Source organism: Chiroxiphia lanceolata, chromosome 1 (genome assembly GCF_009829145.1).
Source record: "Chiroxiphia lanceolata isolate bChiLan1 chromosome 1, bChiLan1.pri, whole genome shotgun sequence".
Taxonomy (NCBI): Eukaryota; Metazoa; Chordata; class Aves; order Passeriformes; family Pipridae; genus Chiroxiphia; species Chiroxiphia lanceolata.
In genome coordinates this window covers 69,028,392-69,053,336 of record NC_045637.1, presented here as the reverse complement: position 1 = coordinate 69,053,336, position 24,945 = coordinate 69,028,392, and the positions used below count along the sequence as shown (strand labels likewise).

General features: G+C 39.0%; 1 protein-coding gene across 8 annotated transcripts in view; it reads left to right on the top strand.

Annotated features, from left to right (window-relative positions):
* The window catches only part of FHOD3 (formin homology 2 domain containing 3), a 389,282-nt gene that overhangs the window by 229,019 nt on the left and 135,318 nt on the right, over nt 1–24,945 (top strand). For all 8 annotated transcript variants that reach the window (XM_032689383.1, XM_032689376.1, XM_032689370.1 and 5 more), the window contains one exon: nt 2,965–3,059. In XM_032689383.1, coding sequence (XP_032545274.1) covers nt 2,965–3,059 — 95 coding nt within the window. The remainder of the gene's footprint in view (nt 1–2,964; nt 3,060–24,945) is intronic.

Here is a 24,945-nt window from a genome sequence, read left to right as displayed (position 1 = left end):
TTAAATTATTTTGGACTAGATTGGCCTTCCAAACTGCCTTGCAAATTAGCCTGCCCTTCCTTGACGAGGCCCTGCATGTTGACAGTGGGTGTGTAAGCATGCTGGGCACGTGGAGTGTGCACTTTTGCTGCAGCCATTTCAGCAGACTACGATCATGGACTGGGAGGTGAGCTGTCAGTTGAGCAGAAAAGCTGCAAAGAATGTAAAACGGTGCAGAGTCCTCTGTGGTCAGTCAGTCTCCATTTAGTGCTGAACTGTCGTGCCCTACTTAGCCAGACCCAAGCCCTGGGAGGGCCCAAGGACCTCCAGCCCACCATCCTGTTCCTACACTGGTGTTTTTGGTGGTGTCTTCCATTTTACCTCTGTGTTATGTGGTTGCAGTGAAGGTGTTACCTTTTCTTTCTCAGTACAGACAGTTTATGTGGTATGAAAACCAACATTCTCCTTCCTTTAGTTCTTCTTGTAGAATTCTTTTCCTAAGAATTTATGGGGCATCAGCTTTGTACAAAGTACGTGCAGATTCTCCCTATCTTGCTCTATCTCATAATGAAAAGAGATTTCTCCTCAACATTGCCTATCTTGTCTTTCATTTTTCTGACCCCTGAAGACAGGAAATAGCAGTATGAAGGTCCACACCAAGGTCTTGGCAGCAGCTGATAGCTTCATTGTTTGTGGACAGCATGACTCCATAGCAAACCTGTTTTCATCTTGATCATTTCATGGCATCCTTTGTAATTCTTTGCCCTGTGAAACTTATTGGCCACTTGTTCAAGTAGAAGCTGTGGTGTTGTTTTTCTTGTGTTACCGATTTTTCATCAGTATCCTGAAGACTCATTATGTTTCTGAAAAGATATAGGTACCACCATATACCTAGGGTAGCATCAATAACAAAACAAAACAAATAAAATAAAAATAAAGTGATGGGAGGTGTTGAAGGGAGCAAGGTGAGCAAGATTAGTGGTAGCAGATGAATATTTTCAGAAATACCAACACATTTTTTTGGTTGTTTCTAAAGTCTACTAATTTGCCTTAACCTATTGCTATTATGAAGAGTCTCATCTAAGAGGCTGAAGACTACTGCGTGCCAGATCTCACTTAGGCATCCAGTCTAATTGGTCTTAAGTATAAGCAGTGGAGTTATTTTTTAATGTGTGCATGTTTTCCCTTTAAAAGCAGACTTCTTGCTGTCTTTGATTTCTATATTAGTTTGGAAAGCATGCGCCAAGAGTAAAATTTGTTTCACATTTGTTTCAGATTCAAATTAAATCCCTTCACCCCCCACCAAATAATTCGCAAGGGAAGAAAAAAAATGGTTTTGTGACCTTATCATGACTGGATCTCATCCTGATCCAGTGCCAAATCTTTTTAGCATTGAAAGGAAGTAAAAACAAGAATTAAGAACTTTCTCTGATTACCGCTGGAATAGCAGCATTTCCTCTACCTGCAATGAAATGCTTCAAAGCAGCCATTTATTCAGGCAGCGTAATTCATATCTCATTTTACTGACTGACTTACACCTTTTATTTTACCATAACACTTGGGCCTGTGTCGCTCCTACCTGGTTTTATTTACCTGAGAGACGTGTCTTCAGAGTGTTGTGAATGATTGCTTCCTGGAGAGGAGGAGCAGAGAGTGAAGGGCATACCCCAGTGACAATGCAGCCTGCTTAAGGGGTGTGTTACCTCTGTGCTGTAGCCCCCCCTTGCTGGCTTTTTCTCAGTCCTCCTTGATCACGTAGTGTGACTTTGCTTCTCGTGTGATAGATTAGATAGAGAATATAAGTACCTAAAACTAGTACCTCAGATTTTTAACTGTAAGTCGACCAAATAGAGCAAAGAAAAAAGGAGGAGACGGTGTGAAAATGAATGTTAGCTGCTTAGCTGTAGGGATACTTAAGTGTCTTTGAAAATCTGCCCTCAGGGTAACGATCTGCACTGTGCACAACCTGTGCAAAAGTTAGCAAACATTCAGAATATGTTTGGGAGGTTAATAGTGTCATAACTTTCCTAACCCTGTGGGTTGAGTTTTTTTCCTTTTTTTTTCCCCATTAAGCAGCATACTATGGGCTCATAAGGTTGTGCATTAGATAATTGAGTTGTTATGCCAATAGACTGTGCTGAAAGGTGCTACATCAGTGATTTATTTTTCATCCCACTGTGCTTTTGATTCCCTGCTTTAAAGCAGATCTAACAGTGGAAACTTTTGAAGATCATAGATGAATTTTACTAATTCACTTTTTATAATCCTTACAGAAAATGTCTGTCCTTATCAGTCAGAAAAGATTTAATAGCTGTTGTCTCTCGAAAGTCTCGTATTATCAGGATTGCAAACTATGGAATTACTGTTACGAAGTCTTTTAGCAGCATGTTGTGAAATTCTGCTGTAAATGCTTTAGAATAAATTAATAAAGATACTTCTTTGTTATAAACACCCTTTGTTTTTTGTATTTTCTTGCTAAAATGTAAAACTCATTTTCAAGAGTGCACTGTGCAATGGTGAGTATTTGATGGTTTTATTGATGTTAATTGCCCAACTTTAATTTCACATTATTGGAATTCGCTGAAACAATCAATTGAAATGTACTAATTCAAAACATTATATGGTGCTGAAACAAATGGTAAAAGTCTTGGCTCACAATATTTAAAGCATTGTAGCTGATGGAACCATTGTGACACTAAGCAGTGTGCAGAGTACTGTTTGCAGATTTGGGGACCATAAAATGTGGCATCTTCTAGAATGGAACAGGTGGATGACATTCACACTTATATTGTCCAGATTAAGTCAGTAAAGTTAGTGCAGTTTCCCAAGATTTTGTCCAGCACAATCTTGCCCAATATATCTTTCATTAGTTGAGCTCCCCACATCTCTGGAAAACCCTGCTTATAAAATATTGCCAGCAATGCCTAGAATTAAAAAAAGTGCTCACAAGTTCTGACTATATTTTCTCTCTTTTCTTTACAACAGCTTTGGGCCAGATAATGCTCTATGTCGATGGCATGAATGGAGTAATAAATCATAATGAAACTATCCAGTGGCTGTACACACTTATTGGGTCAAAGGTAAGGCACTCTCCAAAATTCTCATTTTATATGGTTCTGGTGTTCTTTAAATGCATTTTATTTATATTATGTATGCTTTTGGGGTATAAATGGACTGCGTGTTAGGTTCTAAAATATTTCATAACACTCTTCATGGTAACCAGGTCACACTGAGCTGTTACGTCTCTTCTACTGTTTTTATATTCATTTGTTGGCACATACTCTGCTCTTAAGAACAAAGATACCAAAGATGCCCTCGTTACTCTCTGTGCTGCCATTGCACTTTACTGTGGAGAAGATTTTTTGGTCTTGTAGTTACAGTTCCCAAGACATTCTTTGGAAGCACTTTTTGGGGTGGTTTTTTTTCCCTTCTATACTATAAATTCAATTCATTTTCTACTCACCATTCTACACTGCTCAACTTTGCTGAGCACTGGGGTAGGACAATTCAGAGTGACTTCCTTCTTAGACTAGAATACGCTAGTCCAGTTAGAAGTTACCTACAACAATATCTAGTTCTAATGCCTGACCACTTTATGAAGGGCATTGTCCAAATGCCTCTTAGACACTGACAGGTTTGGGACATGACCTACCTTTCTAGTAAGCCTGTTCAAGTGTTTGACCACTCTCTTGGTAAAGAAATTACTCCTAATGCCTGAAGAGCCCTAGAAGGCAAAGTCTGGTACTTACCTACAGGGTATTCTTTGTTGGTCCCTATATATGAGACAAAAGCTGAAAGGCAGAATATATGCTGCTTGGGTTGGTCTTCTCCAAGGGAATAGTGATTTATTTAGTGCACAATCCACCTTTAAGGCCATCTTTGCTAAAATTTGAAAAGGACGCAGAACACAGATGTGCCACCCTGAGGGGCTGTAGGGTAGGTAAATCACAAATACACTGTTCTCCAGTCTGTTGGCTCTCCAGCTTTAGGAATTTTATTAAGGCCTGCCAGGGACTGCTGCTGCTCTTGACATGTAGACCTGTACATAGCTAGATCTGTATGACACAATAGCTGAAACACAGTGTGGTAAAAACTCAAAAGTTGCTGTAGTTGGTGGAGTTAAATCCATAGTTATAGTTACTAAGAGATTTCCAGAAATGTTTCCTCAAGTGTCTGAGTCACAGAAAGTTGCTGATGGATACTGTAGTGACATAGAGATGCTGCTGTTTTCCCCTTTTCCCCTGATAGCTTTCATAACTCAAGGAGAAAGAGCTTGATGTCCCAGGGGTCTTTTTTAACCATTGCAGATTTTTTTCTGCAGTGTGGAAGCTTCACTGCTGCAGCAGATTATTAAGTCAAAAGACAGATGCTACGGTATTGAAAGAACTGACTTATCTTGGGTTGACATACCTATATTGATAGATAAGTAAAAGTAAGATAATTATGGTTATCAAATCCCAGGCTTGAAGGGCATGGTTCATGACTGGGAGACGATGAGGAGAACCTTTTCCCCCATGTAAAATGTTCCACTGTTGTCTGGGCATTATGCTGGGCTGTTTGTCCTCTTGAAACAGGGCATATTTGCCACAGTTGGAAAAGCAGTGCAAGATGAGAGAGAAACAGTTTGCTTAGTATAGATCCTCATTTTCTGTGGAACAGATAAAAAAGCAAAAAAAGAAAAAATACTTATGATTATTTTAGTTCTCTAGTGCACATAATGGGAGTGGGATGGGAGAGAAACATGACTGTATTGCTACCTTGCAGATTAAATTCTGTCTAGATTTTCTTGCCCCGAATACTTCAGCTCTTGGATCCTTAAGCTCCTTTCTCCCTCCCCCATCAGTAGCCCGAATGATTATCTCCATGTCCTGGCTCAGTGCCTGCAGCTGAGGAATGCAGGCAATGTGCTTTGAATAGTTTGGTTTCAGGTAGCATCAAAGTTGCTTTTTCATTATTCTTTGACTGTCTTGGGAAGAGATCTAAGTCCCTGTCTGTGTGCCAGAAGTTAACCAAAGGTATGGTAGGCTTACTGTCAGAGTGTGGTGGGACAGCTGCTTTATGCACTTAAAGGTGGTTTTGACTTTCTGTGAAAAATGAATCCCTGGAATTTGCAATGCACCTACAGTCTAATTTGCAGCCCTGCTATGCTGGTGCCTTCTCCACAGCAAAGACGATGAAAAACACATTAACATTGCTGAACAAAAAAGGAATAGTGGAGTTGCCAATTAAGTCTTGGGACAAATCCCCCTAATAGGATTCAGAAGGAATATAGTTATTCATCTGCCACACCTGCAACACATGGTTTCTTGCCTTCTCAAAAGCTCTGACCAGGTTTAATATGCTTAGCAGTGGAGGTTATTGAATCTGTTCCATGGATATTTTTTACTTTTTTTAAATCAAATTCTGTAATGGTTTTGACCCTTTCTTTTTGCTTGCTCTACTCTATTTGCATAGGGCTGCTGACTCTGTCACCCTTACTCACTTTGAGTAGTGTATTATTTTACATGCTGGTCCACTGCAGCACACAGGTTCAGCAGAGGACCTTAGGGTCTGGCATGCTCAGAACTGAAACAGCTATAATTTTGGTACCCAGCTCCAAGATCACTTTATGTACCTAGCAATACTTTTGTATAGGGCACAAAAAGAACCATTTGTTGCAGATTGGTATTATGTAGGTGCTAGAATGGAAGTTTGATGGCGGCAGTACCATTCTTCTGTGATACTATTAGAAGAGAAGGGCATTATTGGCACATCCCAGACTCTTAGGGACACTGCTGGTCCTTTGCAAGATGCATCCAAGTATATGTGACCATACCAATGTGTGCCAGTGGGCTTTCACAGACTGGTTGTAGACTGCTTTCTGATCATCAGTGGTTGATACATACCTGGCATAAAACATTGACAGCATAATCCCAATTTAAATGTACACTACTGCTCTTTTATCATTAATTATGTAGGTAGCAATTCATTGGTCTTTCCCTGTTAAACAAAGTGGTCAAGTATGTACTTAATTTTGGATGTATGGTTACATGCTGTTGGCTTCCAGATAACTGAGGTCAGTAGTGTACTGCTGTAGGCATGCAAAAGAGGGCTATGGTAGGGCCAAGGCTGTAGCCATCTTATATAAGCTAGAAGTTATGTAAATAGGAAATATCTGTGTCAACCAAGTTTTCTTTTAGCATTTGTTGCTCTCATGGGACATTCATGCAAGAGAATTTCTTTTTTAGAAGACAAAACCAGGAATGGTCAGTGAATGTTAGTTAATAGTGCTTTCAGAATTACTCCTTAATTTTTCTCTCTTTTTTAAAGCAGGTAAACTAGCCTGTCAAGGATGATACCTTAACTGACCATGTGCTGTAGCATATGTAGGGTCTTTCAACCTCAGTGTCTGGGAAATGGTATTTCACTACTTTCTCAGTGTTTCTGCCAGCTACGCATTACTACTTCTGAAGTTGGAATTAAGTTTTTGTGTTGTACTGCAAATATATTTAGACTGGTTGTAAATGAACATGAGGCATTTGTCTATGCTGGCAGCTGGCACCGGAGCTCTCAGGTGGATCATCTGCAGCTAAATAGCTGTTTCAGAATTTCTCTTACCCAAAACAAGGGACATCAAGTTAAAGATGTATATATATTAAACCATATTAAGTCCTTAAAATGTATTTTTCATCTTTTATTATGTATGAGGTAATATTTATGTTAACCTTCATATGCTGGTAATCCCTCTGACCTAGTAATAGAAAGTGGACAATACAGTACCTTAACCTCTCCAGGACTAGCTACTGACTGTTTACAAAAAGTACATTTCTGAACCAAATATCTTGGAAAAAACCCAGGTGTTTAAATCTTCCTCTAGAGAAGCAAACATTCCTTTGCATCCCAAACCCATAGGCTTTTGCCGATCCACCTCGGTCTTCAAAGGCATATCTAAGGCATTCAACGGCCTCAAACCTGAGTCTAGTTTCACCTTTTCTTTCCCCGTGTTTCTGACTGCTACTGATAATGGTTATTTTTTTCCCATTTGATGATCCAGGCTGTTCTAATTTCCCCCAGGGGAGCTAAAGCCCCTTTTTGGCATTGTTTTCAGTGGAAAATAACCCATTTTCAAAGTGGCGCTGGGTAACCTCAGAAGACAGGGTGGAATGCTGGGCCCAAGCTGATACAACGAGCTTGATTAAAGATTCCTATCTCACATCTTGTTTTAATTTTTTTTTTCTACTTTGCTTCTGTCTGGGTCCTAGATTGCAATGTCAACTACAAACTTAAACTAGCAAGTTGTTCCCTGTGTGAATCTTTTGCTTCCCTTGGTATTAAAAGAATGACTTTTCAAATTTTTAAAAATGTTATTCAATCAAAAAGAAGCAAAAAACCCTCCTATTTCAAAGCAAAAGAAAAAAAAAAACACATTCAAACAGGACATAGTTATAGTGGGTGGATATGTTGATTTCAAAAGGAAAGTCATACAATCACAGAACTATGGAATGGTTTGCACTGGAGGGTTCTTAAAGATCATCTAGTTCTAGGGCCCCCTGCCACAGGCAGGAGTACCTTCCACTAGACCAGGTTGCTTAGAGCCCCATCAACCTGGCTTTGAACAAGTCCATTTAGGGGCTGCTTTTCCTGCATGGTGCCAGTGGAGGATTAAAACATATGCATGGTTACTAAGTCATTTAATGAGAATTTTGAGAGAAATAATAGTTTTGTTCACAAAAAGCTCCCTTTTGTTGTTGTTGTTTACAAATGAATAATTTAAGGTATGTAGAGGTAAATACTCAGTTGAAAAGCTTGATTAGGTTAGTCTCCATTTCACAAACTGTTTATGCCCATGCTCAACTGAAGTCATAAGTGAAGCCGAGAATACCATGTAACTTGATTCTGTTCTTTTCCTTGGGAAATTTCTCACCCAGTCTTATACAAATGGATTTTCAAGTGGTCTCCAAATAAATATCAAAAAATGGTTTGTAGCCATGGAGAAAGTTACAAATTAAAGGGGCTTAGCAGATACAAATAGTACTAAAATAGTGACGTTAGTAGTACAAAAGCGCAAAGCATGTTGAATGAAACCACTGCCAACCTGGATGGTATACCCTATTGTTGAGAGTCTTGGAAATACAAGTATTTGCATCTCATTCATTTCTCTGACCATATCTTTTGTAAAATAATTGTGGGTATGGATGGTTTATTCTGAGCTAACGTTGCCTGGATGATACAAATGAATTTAAATAGGAATATGCCTGAGCAAGAGGCTGTGCTGTAGAAGTGTCCTGCGCTTTATTCTTAACATGTTTAGAAGGTGATCTAGAAAAGCTGGCCAGCTAAAAGTATTAAGAATCCACAAAAATCACACAGCTTGGGGACCTACTGTGGTTAATTTTGCATGTTCTCTTCTTCTCAATCTGCTGCCTTAATGGTTAACAAACTCTCCTGCAGCCTCTGACAAATGAGACTCCACATACAACTAAAACACAAGTTATGCTATGTAGATTGCATCACTTCTCTTACCTCCAACCACAACTCTGATCAGCCTATAGTTTTGTTCTGTTTTTAGGTATAGTCCAGGTAAAAATATCAGTTAGGTGGCAGTCCTACAGGCTTTCAGGCTCCTTTGCTTCCTGGAATAGTTCAGAGCAAAACTAATATCTCCCCTCAAGCCTTAAAATCATTGCAATCTCACCCATGGGCTGCCCTATGTGTGAGATCTTGAGATGTGGTGAACAGGTTTAGCTGCTTTGAGTTCAGTGAAACTGAACATTCATGTCAGCTTAGCAGCTGACTCTTAAATTTAACCTACTATGCATTTGCCAATGAACTATTGTTATGAAAATGGTTGTGTGAGGGAGAAACAAAATCCTAGATTTATAAGAACTTTCCTATTTCCTGCCTCTCAACGACTTGAGGCGATGCTCACCCGGGTTGCCAGAGCACTTTCCTCCTCTTTCACTGAGAAACTGTATCAGCACTGTTGCATGAACAGAGTTTATTTTGAACTGTGTTTAACTAATGCTTTGAAGATAAGGATCGGGATGTTGCAATAAACTTGGAATAGAATACACTAGCCAGTGCAGACTGTGTTAAGCGCCTGCTTTGGTCTTTCCGACTCAGCAGACAGACTGCTGTGAGTACTGCTGCTCCTTACCAATCATCTTGGTAGGTAGGTTTCAAAGTCCTTCCATCAAACATGAGAGTTTGCAGTAGCCGAGTCTGTGAGAGACTGAAATGGTTAATGCATTAGACATTGTTAGGATCACCAAAAAAGACTTTTGTCCACTGTAGCAAACTGCAAAGAAACAGCTGTTCCTCTACCAAAACCCACCCCTTCCTGAATATATCTACTAGTTTGGACTGCAAAAGGACGTTGAGATAAGATAAGGTGGTAGTATTGTCCAACTATCCCAGGTCAGAGGAGAAGACTGTGTCCCAAATGTAAGAGATTGAACTGCTCACATTCAACCACCTGCAGTAACCCCCTGGATGCTGTAAGAAACTGGTGCTAATGGCTCAAACACTTGGATGGCTGCTTTGCTAGTGATGCACAGAGTGGCCTCTCAGGTGCAGAAGGGCATATATACCTGAAGCTACAAACTGGACTTTCAGATAAGGAAAAAGGCTGATAAGAGGCAAAGTCCTGCCTTACATGATGACTGCTGTTAAAACCCCTCCAGGGAGCCTTGAAGATACTCACATCTGGCCTGAGCTATTCATCTCGGATGATGGACCATAATGAGCCATGATTGATTCAACTAGCTGATGTAAGGGGCAGCTGCAACATCTTAGAAGGTGTCAAAGACTCATGAAGTGTCCCTTGATCCAGTATTGCATCATCCAGGGGAGCTACAGATGAGTTTCCACCCAGCTTCTGCACAATATAAACCCCACGAAACGGGAGTTTTGTAGACTCCCCCCACCACTCAACAGATACAGTCTGAAACCACCAAGAAGACCAGAAGAAGGGGACCAATGGGATGTTTTCAGAATCTGTGGAAGGGTGATACCTTTTTTCTACTTAATCTGTTACTCTCCTTCTCTCCTCCTACTCTCACCTCTTTCACTTATCTCTTTCTCTTTCCTTGAACCCCTCATTTACTGTTAAATAGAATCTATACTATTGACTTCAGCACATGGTCTCATTTACGCCTTATTTCAGGCAGAGGCATCTGTCTAATAATTTTAATAATCGGATCGTATCAGAGTCCTACAGCAGTAAGTATTCCTGTAGCTCCATCTGTTGCATTCACTTCTGAGTATTTTGGAGGGATAAGTACACATTTTTCTGTGTTCAAAATGAACTCTTGTAGATTAAGGAGATACTAGAAAACACACAGTTCCCCCACATCACATCAGAGATCTGATTTCAACTTGTTTCAAGTGGAGAATGAGAAAATGTAATGATTAATTGCCAGCAACGTGGCACGTGTTCAGACCCAACTTTTCACTCAGTTTCATCTGTTTAAATCTGTATGAGAAAGTGTCAGGTTAGCAATGACTGAAATATGTCCAAGTATTACCAAAAAATACCATGCATCTATGCAGATGTACAAATTTCTTGTTGCAAAGGAAAGGCTTGAAAAAAGAAAAAAGCAAGTGTTATACTAGAATTAAATGAGCTGAAAAACTGAAAACCAACCTAAAAGTCAGTGCTAGTTTTTAGAATTGCCTTGGTCTCTCACTACAGTAGTTCAGTGTCACAGCAAAGGGCTGTGCTTCACAACCTAGGTGTTAATATTTGATATTAGCTACTAGTGTTTTCTGACAAGCGTTTATCACTATACAATACAATATTTATTCTGTGACAAACATAGTTTAATTAATTCATAGGATGTGGGTAGGATGCTTTTGTTAATCACTTAATTTTTCTCACTGTTAATAGTGAACTTTGTTACCAAGTTGCTTCTTCCTCTGACCTCTATTTGGATGATTCTTGAATTGTTATTAAAGATTTTTGAGAACCATACAGTTAGTGTAGATCCTTTTTACAGGATTTTGCAGAAATGCAAGTACAGTTTGCAAGGAAACAACAGTAGAAATTCCACAGAAAGTCTGTTTAAATGTTTGTCTGTGAAAGGATCTCATACTTCTCTAAAAATATGAACTGAATCTACTGTGTACTCTGTGGCTGTTATGAGGCATGTAGGTTCCATCTTCTTCTGCAGAGCTGTGCTGCTTAATCTTCTCTCTGAATTATTTTTCTGAATGTCCTCTTTCTGGAAATTCTTGAGGCAGAAACTACATTAGTATATACTTCACTGCCTTTGTCTTTCCTCTTAAATTCATCTTAATTTTCTTCTTAAATTAGTGTCTGTCCTCGTTCCCATACATATATTGCAGTAGTGGAATTCTGCCTGCAGGGAAGAAGGTGGTATCCAACATTTTTTGCAGCATCATGTAAACCAGATCCGAGACAGTTCAGCCAACACAGCAGTTAATATACCAGTGTTTTGCTTGTAGCTTAGCCTGGAAGAATGGCTCAGCTAGGGAGGGAGTCTGTACATTGGGAGACCCAGGCTGAATCCAGCTCCCAGGCACATTCTTGAATCAGTTTTCAAATCCCTTTTTGCCATGGTCCCTCATCTGGAAAATTGGTATTTGGATTTTAGAGCCCTGGGGGAAGAACATAAGGGAGTGGAAGGACAGATTATATGTGTTGAAGACAGATACGTAGGTGAAAGTTGAACTTACTACTAATTGTTACCATATCTGTTCTTCTGGCATCACTCATTCTTTTACTTATAGTTGTTCTTTAAAGCAACAGCTACTAGCTGAAGATACTCAGATAACAGGAAAAAATATGCTGTATCAAAACTGTAAACTACCAAAACATACATGATGGCTTTATATTCAGCATGTACTGTACCCCAAGAACCTCTGAGTTGCAGCCAGCTTGGGTCCCACACCAGATTATTGCCCAGAACTATCGTGGCTACCTCACAGATTTTATGTTGGTCTCCTCAGTTACAGGACTAGTCCCTAGTAAGGAAGAGGGATATGTGGATCTTAACTATTTTTCATAAGATCAAAAGGAAGGAAGGTTGTCTGATAGGCTTTTTTTCTTCTTTCTTTTTTTTTTTTTTTTTTTTTTTAATCCACGGTCCTCTAGTAGTGGTTTATACCATACAAAGTCTTTTCAGAATAATTTCCAGCATACCAGCAGGTTCTCTAGCTGGTTCCCATGATACACTGAAATGAGTCGCATCTGGGCATGCTGTGTACTCTCTTTCCATATTCTGATCCTCTTTGATCACAGCAATTGAACATAGAGTTCAGATGCTTCCTGGTTTGCCCCCCTCTATCTCTCCACTATTTTCCTTTTTGAAGGCCACATCAATAAAAAACAAGAATGTGGTGTTCGATATAAAAAATACTGTTAATACCTCTGCCAGCATGGAATTTCTATAGATTGGTCCCTTTTATTTTTGAATTTCCTCTTCTTATTAGAATACACAGAACTGTAGCAAATGTCTTTGTCTTTTCCAGCAAAGTGTAACTGCTCCCTTCTTTAACTTAGTAATAAAACAACCTCTCAGAAGCCATTTTTTCTACACTGCGCTTTAAATGTCACTGTGTGGTTGTCTAAGCATCTTATTGTTGTGATTTTGGAGGGAAATGTAAACCTTCACTAACTTGCAGTTTGAATGCTTCCACTTCCCCAGTGAAGCCTTGCATATGACAGGCTTTTTTGCAGAATGTAAATGGAAAGAGTGAAGGGGGAAAAGACACCCCCAGAGGTATTAATATATGGAATTACCTCAAAACTGTTAATCCCGTGGGGATTGTGTTTCAGTTTGTTGCATTTTCCTTCAAATAGAGAGGATAGAATTCCACTTCTTATTTTTTGCTCCTCTGTGTCACTACCACTCTCTGTGTTTTGCAGTGCTTTGTGATCAGGTAATTTTTTCTTTTTGTATTTCTCACTGTGATCTAGCTTCTCCATCTACACATTCTTCCCGTGTTTGGTGTCTGTTGGGCCACTCTTCCATGCTCAAGGGAACTGTAAACTCTCTGTAGTAAGGATTCTTCATGGCTGTAGGGGTAAAGATGTGATAGACAACCTGAATGTAGGTTTGCTTCCAGACCTGCACTGTCTGGTGATTTGCTCAGATGGACCTCTGTACTAATCTGGATCCGATAGTAGGATTTGTGGCAAACTTCCTTAGAATCGTGAGGTACTTCAGTTCTTGTCACTGGCCTGCAGAATCTTCCCTTCTTTCCTTGTCATCCCCTTCTGATGCGAGGATGCAACGTGAATGCCCAAGTTCAGTTTCTGGCAGTGTAAGATCATGCATAGCAGAGCATCAAACAGAAAATGTCAACTCACTACATAGAAATTGAAGTCTGTGTTAAAGACAATAGCCTTGCCATTTACTAGAGTGGCTTTTGTATAGGAACAGCAAGGGTTCCTCTGAACCTTTGAGTGTCCCAAGGCGTTGGACCATGGGACAGGATCTGAAAACAGAGCACAGATTTTCCTGATGTCATCACCCGATGTAGTATTACTGCAATTACTCATCTTGGGGGTTGTTTTGTTTTTCTTCCCTTTTGCTCAGAAGGGTGGGTTAGGATTATTCGTCATCTTTGGCTAAACAACCGTGAAGTTATGTGGAACAGATGGACATCACCAGACTTACTTTACCTACAGGTCTGAATAGTTCAATCCCAGTCTGTACCATTTATGATACTATGGATGTTAAAGCACTGATAGCATCCCACCACTTGAGTTATTGGTTAGTTCCAGAACAAAAATGAAGCCTAAAAAAGTATCCTACCCATTACCTCCCTTTTTAGAGGGTTACCTTCTAAAGTTTTTGCAGTAGTTTGCCTTTCCTCATAGAAGTGAGTTGCAATCTGAGAGGAAAAAATTGAGATTTTTCATTCATTGGACCTTCAGGGAGTTTTAGTCTTACTCTTTCCTTTGAAACCATGCTTTTAATTTGTGTGTCTCATTTAAGTCCTTTTTTGTCGATAAAAATAGTTTGTTTGAAAGTTCTGTATCTTTAGAACCAAAGGAAAATGAAAATTTGGAGGATTTTAGAGTAGATATTAATCTCTTCTGCCTTCATCTGAGCTTCCTGCTTTCCTGCATGGGTATGGATACATGGAGATGAACACTGAGGTACTCATTTTCTCTGACTGCTCTGGAGAAGCAGCATCCTTAGTGGTGGCCACTGCATGCCTACAGCAAGTGAAGAACAAGAAAGTAGACCTAACAGGACACATCCTGTACAGCCATGATACAAAAAACACTGCAGCTCTTCTCATGTAGAAGGAAAAAAATATCAGTGATGAGAATGAAAAACAACAAGCTGCTTTTTCTGCCTTAGAAAATCCCACAGCACCACCTAGCAGTCATAGATGGATATGAATAAACAGCCTGAGGACAGGACTGGAGCAAAATGCTCCTGGGAGAATACAATGTTGAGCACAACTGCATGCCTTAAAACACTTATTCCATCTCATACCTAGCACAGGTCATTGATACAAGCTGAGCTGTGCTGTCCTTCCCTTGGGCATTTTTATGGATATTTCACAGAATATTCTGAGTTGGAAGGGACCCGTGAGGATCATCAAGTCCAACCCTTAGCCCTGCACAGGATCATCCCCAAGAATCACATCATGTGTCTGAGAGTGTCATCTCAATGCTTCTTGAACTCGTCAGGCTTGGTGCTGTGACCACTGCCCTGGGGAGCCTGATCCAGTGACCAATGACCCTCTAGGTGTAGCACCTTTTTGTCATATCCAACCTAAATGTCCCCTTCAGGCCATTCCTTCGGGTCTTGTTACTGGTCACCACAGAGAAAAGATCAGTGTCTGCCCCTCTGCTTTCCCTCACGAGGAAATGGTAGACTGTGATGAGGTCTCCCCTCAGTCTTCTCTCATACAGCTAATCAATCTCTCTGCATATCTAAAGAAGTACATCTTGAATTTTGGGGTATTTTTGGTAATCTGAATTTGTGCTTTTTAACCTCGTGTATTTTTTTAACACACTGACCTAATCAGAGTGATGGCATTAGTTATCATGCAATTTATGTTTTTGTCTGCATTAGTCCAAGGTGCTGGGGAGAAATTACCCAGCCGCCTGCTGAGGAATACTGCCAGAGCAGGGATTTTGAAGAGGCCAGCAAACACATCCTCATCTCACTCCTGTGGCTGGGGAAGATATGTTATAAAATAGTTAAGCTGCAGCTGCTGGCTGTCTCTGTTTTTAAAAGTAGTTGTTTTACATGTTTGTTTTTCTAGGGGGCCCAGAACATGAGCTTGCTTTTGGGCTGCAAATGTGAAGTATTAATTTGTGAATCTATGTGCAGCCTATTGTTTCTACTTTGTTATTTGGTTGATTTTTTTCATCTCTATGCCTCTATACCTTTTAGCCTTCATCCTGCCATCCTAAACAGGTGGAAATGAAAGGTTCTGTCAATACCCACTTGTGGGATGCTGTCTAGGAGCTTGAAGGAAAGCTGCAATTCAAGGTGCAATTTCAGAGCAGGAGCTATAGTTGGTTGTGCAGAACCAGAGCAGCACTGGGCCTCCTATGGATTGTGCTATGGTTTAGAACAAATATGACTCAGTAATAGAGAGAAGTAGTAGGACTTTCAGCTTGCAAAGGTTTTTAGTTTGGCCTTACACATATAGGCAGATAAGGTTTACAACTCAGTGGAAGTACAGAGAGATCTCTGGTAGCAAGACTGAAATCCAGTCCCTTCCAGGCTCTGATATCTTATTTTCCTGATTTAAATGTGTGGCTGACTATCAAGATTCTTAATTTTCTCTGTAGCATTGACAAAAATGTTGTTGTTGTTATTATTGTTATTATTATTTGTAGTCAAGAACTATACAACTAAATACATAGTGGTTATCTAAAATAATTCTTTCAGATATTCTGAGACATTTTACTTTTGTGAAAGGAAATGTGTCCATGCAGGAACTTGAGGGGTGAGAGGGCAACCACCAAAAAAACCCAGCTTTTTTTTTCTGATTTTTTTCATGATCACTGTGGTAATATCTTTCATGCCATTCACACAGTTGCTCCATGATACTTCTCATCTCTTTTATCGGACTATTTAGATGATTAAGGAAATGTTCCTTGTTAAGTGCTGTGAGAGCCTACCATGAAACACTAAAAGCAAGTAAAATAACACCAAAAGTAAGGGTTTGGTGTGATTTTTAGTACTCTCAGTAAAGTCATCTCTTCAAAAATTGTACTCTACTGAGTTAAAAGGGTCAAATTTCAACTACGTTTGCTTTTGGCTAAATCTATAGGACCTATTCCCATCAGACATTACACAGCTACCGCAGTGCATTTCACTTGAGCTTTCTGGGATACAAAGGATCATGTTCTGCAGCAGTTTATTTTACTGCTTCTGTGAACTGCTGTCCCTCTTTAGGGCATCAGTGTATTTACTGATTTTGCCTGCAGTTACTCTTGACTTCAGAAGAAAGTGGAAGAACTCTGTTGTGGTTACTTCACGAAAAAGAAAGGGTTGTTTTGGGTTTTTTTCCATTTCCTCTCTCTCCCTCTTTATGCTGTACTGCTCCCAAACAACTGAAACAACAGCCTAAAATTGATCTATAATGCAAGTCAAATCACTGCTGATTATGATCTCATGCTTCTGTGGGTTCAGCTCTTTGAATAACCATGGCAATTATTTGGCTAAAAACTATACAAGTCCCAGATGCTGAATAATTCTTAAATACTGCATCTCAAATATGTTTCATTCTGACAAAACAAAACTGAAATATGCATTAAATAATGCCACAATAAAGACACATCTCACTGTGCAGTAGTTTGGTCAAATGTGTTTAGTCTTTAGGTTCAGAATAGTGCACTAAGGGTCGAATGCAGAGAAACAGGGACTCTACTAGCTATTCCCCTGTCCTGGTCACTACTGCTGCAAACCTAACTATAGCTTGGTAGCTACAGCCTCCTAGGAATATACAGGCACATATTTGATTTCAGTTTTCTTATTAAATTGCTGTTTGGTATTTTTAGGCTTGTGGTCACATTTCAGGTGATTTCAAAGGATACTCTTATTTCTGAGGCTCTGTTAACTTCACTTGGGAGATAAAAACCCAGTCCAGGCTTGTCTTTGAGCTGCACATCCAGATTTCCAGGAAAGTAGGCTTAGAGAGACTTTACACATGCAGATGGGTTAGTTCAGAAGCCCGGCTGGACCTGTCAGTTTTGAACATGAGTTTCTAAGCCTACTGTATAAGTCTGCTGTATAAGTCTGCTGTATAGAAAACATGTTTCTATCCCTTTCGGTCCGGTGTCAAACTAGTCTGAAATTAAGGATGACTATTATTGTGGTACTGCTGAGGAACTGAAACACAAATTCTGTGAGTCACTGGAGGTTCATCAGCAAGCCTCTCAGTATTCTCTGCAGTACCTGAGAAAATTTAAGTCACTTAAACTACAATATCACAGATGTTTACTGTAATCCCAGACTACACCTGGTGTACAGAGAACTATTTGAACCTCATTGCATAAAAGGTCTTGTCTTCACATGATTTGTGAGCTGAAAAGTACATTTTGAGCATATGTATGGCCATCTGAACCTTAACATATGTAGAACTGCTTTGTTATATTGAAATAAGATAATTGCTGTGATCTAGTGAAAATAAGTGTTGTGGATTTTTTTGTACCTGCATGTCCCTTTCAGTATATGTGTGTATGGGTGTGTGAGAGAGAAAGAGAAGGTAAGTTGCAGGTGCCACGCTTCAAAAAATAAAGGGTGCTTTAAAAGAAACATCTAAGGGTCCTCATTTTTTCATTCATGTTTTTCATATAGCTGTTATTATTTAGTCACATTTTATAAATTCAACACAGTCCTGGACAACTAACTGTAGGAGGCTCTGCAGGCAGTTGGGCAAGGTGACCTCCACAGATGTCCCTTCCAAACTCAACCGTTTAGTGAAGCACTCAAAGTTCCTTCTCCTTTTTCTGCTGTAGTGGTACCCACATACATACGCTTTATACTTTGAAGAAAACTGTAAAAGCCAGATCTTCTTTATGAGTTTAAACAAAGAAATTTCCTTTTAGCCAAACTACAGTTGGGATCTGGACATGGAGGTGAATCTGAATATTAGAGTTCTCTGAAGGATAACAGAGCTGAAGCTGACTTCATCTAATCTGCAAACCTTTGAAACCCAAATGAACATGAGTGTGGTTAAAGTTAACCCCAACTTGGGGAACCTTTGCCACATTACCAGAAGTGCTTTATAAAAACACTTCCTTTTTTATTATCCAAGCAGGAGTCTGAGAAGTCTTTTTGCACCTCTTTCACCTTTTTGTGATTCAAAACATCTTTTCAGTTTGTATGCTTGTTTGATTTGCTGTAAAATTGATGGTGGCTGTGATGAGTTTTGGTTGATAAAAGTCAGAAGAAGGAAGTAGCTTGAGATAGAGATTTTTTTTTATCTCTCTATCTCAAGTTTTTATCTCCTTCAACACTGAACTTTGTTAAAAAGTAATCACCATAATATGAGAGCGCCGTTGTTTACAATAACCTCATGTATTCTTGTAGTTCTCCAGCTATATCAAGAAGTTGCACACCTACTAGCATTTATGAAAACAAAATATCTCCATCTCGGTCCTCTTTCAGCAAAGGAGGGACTTAGAATCGTGTGACACTGCTAGGGCTGTGTAATTAAGCAGTGCCTTGGCTGATACGCATTGACTTGTGTCCCCATAAATCAAGTTTCTAAATGGCTCTGTGAAAGATTCTTCCACTCACCTCAGAAACCCACCACATGGGAAGCTGGAAATGTGTCTAGGCTCAGTTACATTTTTGTTTTCATCATCAAGTTCTGTGAATTTAGAAGAAAGCATCTGGACTAGACTGATGATGGGAACTGGATTTGAGGAGAGCGACCTCTTCCAGATTTGGGAAAGACATGACAAATAGGAGAGTGCTGGAGAAATGTCACTGCCTCTGTTATGTTTAGATGTCCCTCAGAAAGCATCTTTATTCATTAACTTTATTTTGCAAATTGTCTAAAGTTAAATAAGTATGTCTGGTTTTGCAGTCAAACCTCTTCTGAGTTCCTTTTTGTGCCTGATAATACTCAGAAGTTTGAGAACAGAGAAAAATCTTCAGTCTGTATATGCAGTGAAATACTAGTACTCTTACCATTCCATTAATAAGTGGAATATATATATATTAATATATATATTCTTTCTCTAGTTTTACTTTACTAGTAATTCTTTCACGAGGAGTTTGTGATAGGTTTGTTCCATGGTTTTATGTGCGATATTTGTCCTTTCAACAGTTTTATCATTTTGGTAGTTCAAACCATTAGTATGTTGCTGCTTAGGGTGCTTAAAAAGGATAAGCTGTTAACAATTATTTGCTTAAGAAAGATGTTGTAATAGGTAATATTTTATAGTTTGGAGTCTTTGTTGACATACTGTCTTCAAGCATTTCCACACATTTCATGCATAGGTTGTTGAAATGTTGTCTATGAGATTCTACAATGTCAGGAAAGGACTGCCAATCATATATTAAGCTTACAGGGTTTTTCAGGTGAAGTTATTTAAACCCAGCCATAGTTTTGGTATTTAATATGAGTACTTTTTAATGGAACTGTTGAAAGAACAAATTTCACGTGCATAAAACCACAGAATAATAATAGAGTAGTTTTCCACTGTACTTGCAGACTCAAATAGTTTTTCCCCCTGGAGTCCTTGAACTCAACCTTGGTATTATTTAAACAGGACATCGCCAAGGCCACTAACTCTAGCAAGTTGTTTCATAAGCACCAGAACTAATGAAGCAATTTGTTATCTTTCTTTTCCTCCTTCCTTGCTTTCTCCTTCCCATCCCGCATACTCTTGGTGCCTCAGTCTTGCTGTGTGTCCTGTGCCTGTTGTCTTTGGTACAAATGTCAACCTGCAGCACAGCTGGCAGAAGGCTACATGAGGACTAATTTTCTAGCTGGCTCCCTTTCAAAATGACTGGAAACTTCCTTTTCTCTTAAGAGAACAATGACTTGGGGTCTTTTGTAATGCCATTTTCAATTCGAGGAGGAATGTAGCTCAGTTACTGTCAAATATGACAATTCAGTCGTAGACAATTCAGATCCCATAGAAACAGGAAAGAGTTAGTCCACAAGTGGGCAGTGGGAGGGACAGCAAAGCTGCCTGAGGAAGCAAGGGTGAAGAAAATGCAGTGCTTCTCATGGCTGTCGTGTGTTTGAATGGGTTTAATTTTGAAAGGAAACTCTGAGAGAAGGTACTCTGGTAGTTTCCTTATTTCTCTGTTTTCCTTTGGCTTTGACCATAGTTCATTGGAGCCACACATTTTATTGGTGATGACTTTCACAGACGGGGACAGGGTGATCTCTGAGCTCCACCTGAGCCATTCTGTGCCTTGGCCAGACAGAGAATTAACATCATGAAGACACTCAAGTTTTGGGATGCTGCTTTATACACCATTCCCCTATCAAACATACTGCAGGTCTGAAGCTTGTGAAACATTCTCTACTGCTGTCATGAGGAAACTTCTTTTTGCATCAGCTACACGCTAGCTGTATAAATCAGAGGTCTGGCTATGATAGGCAGAAAGTAGTTTGGTATGGAAAATTGATGTGGAGCAAGTGGACTTCCTTCTACACTGTTTCTAATTGCTCAGGAAAATGATAATGTAATGATTTAATCTTAAATCTAAAGCCTGAACTTGGAATTTAAAATATTTCTGAAAACACTAATTAGTCAAATATTTACCGGGAGGCTTAAAAGAAAAAAAAGAAGTAAGATTCAATGTTACATGTTCTGTTTGCCTTTTAAATTTACAGTACTTCAGCTTTTCCATACGTAAAATGTGATTAATTGCAGCATGTGCCATAGAACTGTTGGGTGATTTGATTAATTGTAGATGGCTTTCAGATCCCTAAATGCTTTGCATGAGATGTTACCTTAGTACTAGGTTATTTAATCCCTTCTCTTTAAAATTGATTGCTTTTTATCTTGAGTAAGGTGACTTTGTATTACATTAGATGTTTTCACAAACCAGGATGTCACTCAGCAGTATAACAAAGCTAAGGGAGTGTGATATGAAAGGGATTTTGGAGAGGGGGTGTGAAGATAAAGTCCTATCTGCAATTAAGTTCATAAAAAAATCTTTTCCTCTCCCATTCATTTTGTAACACAGCTAAGGAAATATCAACTTGGCCCTGCCCAAGGAAAAGAAGTTGCTGAAACTGCCATTCTCTTAAAATTTTCCGGTTGCCAGAGGTTCAGCCCAATGACCATCTGTTGAGGACAGCATAGTTCAAGGCTAACATCATACATCAATTTAGAGGGCTGGTGTGAAGGCTTGGCATGTAACTCTTCTGTCGTGAAAAAAAAAAGAGGTGCCAAACGGCCTTAATCATATTTCCCTTATGTAGGCACACAAATGCCATTCTTGTGATTGATTTTAATTTGTAAATTAATTTCTAATGTGGAATTCTAAATCTCTGTGGTTTCATATCTTGTTGCTTATTATCTATTTATCTTACTGTTACCAAAACATAAAATATCACTGTTGCATCCATTGCTAAACAGATCATCAGGGAATGAATTATCTGTTCAAGAGAAACAGGTTTATTTCTCATTTATTCTGCTCATCAGAAACGCGTGTTTTGTTTAATAGACATATGGCTAATTCCTAAAGACCCATCATGTTTAAACTGGTTTGGTTATGACCTACAGACCTCATTCATTTGCAGTAACTACCAAAAAATGGCCTAGTCAGACAGTATATTTCCAGATGCTAAGTTGCATTAGAATGACATTATACACATCATTGTAGTTTTTTTTTATTTTTGCATAAGCCTAGTTTAGTATGTGCTCAACCAAGGTTATGTTATCTAATGAAAGGAACAGACTTTACTAGACAATTTTACTCTGTGATCCATAACAGGAAAATGCTAGAACACTGATGCTATATTTAAACAAGGTACATGTTTATAGAAGACAAAAAGAGAATAAAAATGTCTTTTCCTTATCAAAAACTGTTTGATGGCACATTACACACAAGCATGAGTTTAACCAGAAATTGCTTCTTGTGCTATTGTAGTCTCTCTCAAGCTAAGTGCTTTATACCTTCTTTAAGATAATTTAATCATAATCTTTACCCAGACACAGGAGACAGAGTAGAGGTACTGATAGTGTTCATTTGCCTGGAGTCCTAGAAGATACCAGCATTTGGGAAGGATTAATAAAAACGTCAACAGATTGAGTATGATGAAACTGCACAATTTGAAGAGAGAAAGAAAATAAAATCTTAGTGTAAATCTTTACAAGCGAAGCATAATTACTGTTCGGGACACAGGCTGATGGCAAATTACCAGTGAAATATTTTTGGTTTGTGTTTTGCAGTGGAAAAACTAAAACTTTAATTGAAACCAAACCCTTCTGTTTCAGCAATATCTGAAAGAACAAAAGAGAAAGGTGCTCAAAACTGTGTAATAATTAATAAGTATGTGGTTGGGTTCTCGACAAAGGTGCAATGACACCAGCTCAGGAGTCACTTGAGAATAAAGAAGTTTGATCCTTTTATGTCCTATAATCTCCAAATCCTATCCTGCCCTCCCTTCTAACTCAATAATCACATGTAATTTTTACACAATGAACAGTTCTTAAGGAAGACACTGGGGGGATTGGCCTGGTTCAAGGGGAGAAAAACAAGACAAGATTGCTTTTACTTTGTGTGTTTTCCTAAAAAGCTGTGAATGGTCTTTCATTCATCCTGTCATAAAACAAAAACCCCCATCATTTTAGAGTACTTCATGGGACGAGAAAATCCCTTCCCTACCTCCCTAAGATTGTCGTTACTATTCCAAAAGGTGGAGAGGGGAATGCCCAAAAAAACCTTGTAGCATCTCCTGTCTCATTTCAGGCTCTGCAGCCTTTAGGGTGTTTTTCAAAAAATGTCTCTTTGATGTGGCAATTGCTGCATGAGTTCATTAGAAATGGCTTAACACATACTCTTTCAAAGCTCTCATCAGAATTGCATGTATTCATCTGAGAGCCACTTTGACCTGCAGTATGCTTTGATTTGTTGTATGAATTGCCTGCTTCTGTGTACAGATTTTTTTTCATTTTTCCTCCTGCTTCTGTACCATGATTGATGTTGGAAATAATAATTTTCAGGCATGAGCCTTTTTTTTCCCTGTTGACCATTCACTAATCACTATTTGCTTATCCCTGTGTTTTGTTGGTAAACCAGATGAATTTCTTTTTAATTACCTTCTTTCTCTTCATGTCAGAAATCTCACCACAGATAAATGACAGATACATACCACATATGTAACAGCGCACAGTACTTACCATCATTACCCAGTACATTTGCAAAGTTCTGAGAAACTTTGTTTCAAGAATAGTAAATGCATGTATTTCTCTGCTGTTCCTACCATTACGTGTTCTGTATTTAACTGTTGCTTCCCATGCATCTCAGCTTTGTGATACCTCCCTGTGCCATACACATGCCTTGACTTGGGCAGATGCTGCCGCTCTGAAAAGAAAGGCAGGAGTTGGCATGTCTTCATTGCAGTCTATAAAGCAACTTTTGGGGCCTCAGCACATATGAACTCTTTCTACCTTCCCAGAAAAGGGTGATTAAACTCATTTGGAAAGTTTTGTGTGGTATTCTGTAGGTTGAGTTTCTAAATTTTACATCATTCTCCTTAAAAGAGGTTTGGATGGAAAATTAAGCTGACTAGAAACACTTGACTTAGGTGACACAGAAGGATCTCATTCATCTGATCCTTCCTACATTCAGGAACTATGAATAAAAAGGAACTGAAACACTAAGTAGAGTTGTTACCAGTTTTTGGAGTGAAGTAATTGACCTCAAATGTCACTTTGGAATAGAGAGAGAACATAAAGAACTTGGATTGTTTCTGTGTTCTGTAAGGCATTTAAAAATCCTAGTAACATAGAATTTCAAATATTTCCCCCCCTAGTGTCTTTTCCCTTCCTTATTGACACTCCCAAACCCCAATTTGTCTGGGTTATGTAAGCGGTCTCTACAACGCATTTCCAAACTCTTGCTGTAGACATTACTGTTCTTTCCCATGTTTAGCCAGTCGTGCATATTTCTGAGATAGCTGGTCTTTAGTCATCCTATCAGAGGTGGCTCTTCCTGCTTGTCCATTCAGTGCTGGGGCTCTTGGCTGGCTTGCTGCAGAGCGAATGTGGGAAATGTCTAGTGAGATGCTGAACACAGTGGAGACATTCTTTTACATAAATACAGTTGAATAACTTGTGAAATACTGAAATGGAATTGTTCCAGAGATTTGGGAAAATTTAATATTTATCCAAAAATACTGGGATGTTGTATGTGTCAGGTAAACTACATTTTTAAAAGACTGGCTACAAATATGCATACTTGTCAAAGGGCTTTAGTATGCCATGGATGTGCATACTTGACACTGCCTACCTGATCAAGAAATAAGGTCACCCTCCCTCTGTTTTGTATGCTTCCTGGTTTATGGGCTCTAAATACCTAATTTTTACCAAAGTTATGCTATGCAAAGGATATCAACATAAGATTATCCAGTTGTCTGTCCTCATCATCATCTGTTTTCCCTATTAAATTTCTGATTTTGAGATGATTCTCTGTGAACAAGAATGTACATGATCCAAATGCATTTTTACCTTCTAGGGAAAGAAAACAATAAAAGAAACTGGAATGGTTCTGGGAACTGCCACAAAATACAGACACCTTATGCCAGAGCATTGGTAATATAACACTGTGTTGTGTGGTCATTAGAGGCAAACCTTTTATAGCAGATAGACGGCTCTCATTGCCCATATCCAAGTTGAAGTTGAAGCAGAACCCTGAGGTTTCTAGTACTGTGTAAACCCAAAGTAAAATAGTAAAGTGGTAGAAACAAGCTTTTATTCCAGTACATATACTCTTGTAATATATATATTAATTTTTTTGTATATATGGAAGTGTTTATGTGGTGTATATATATATATCTGTGATT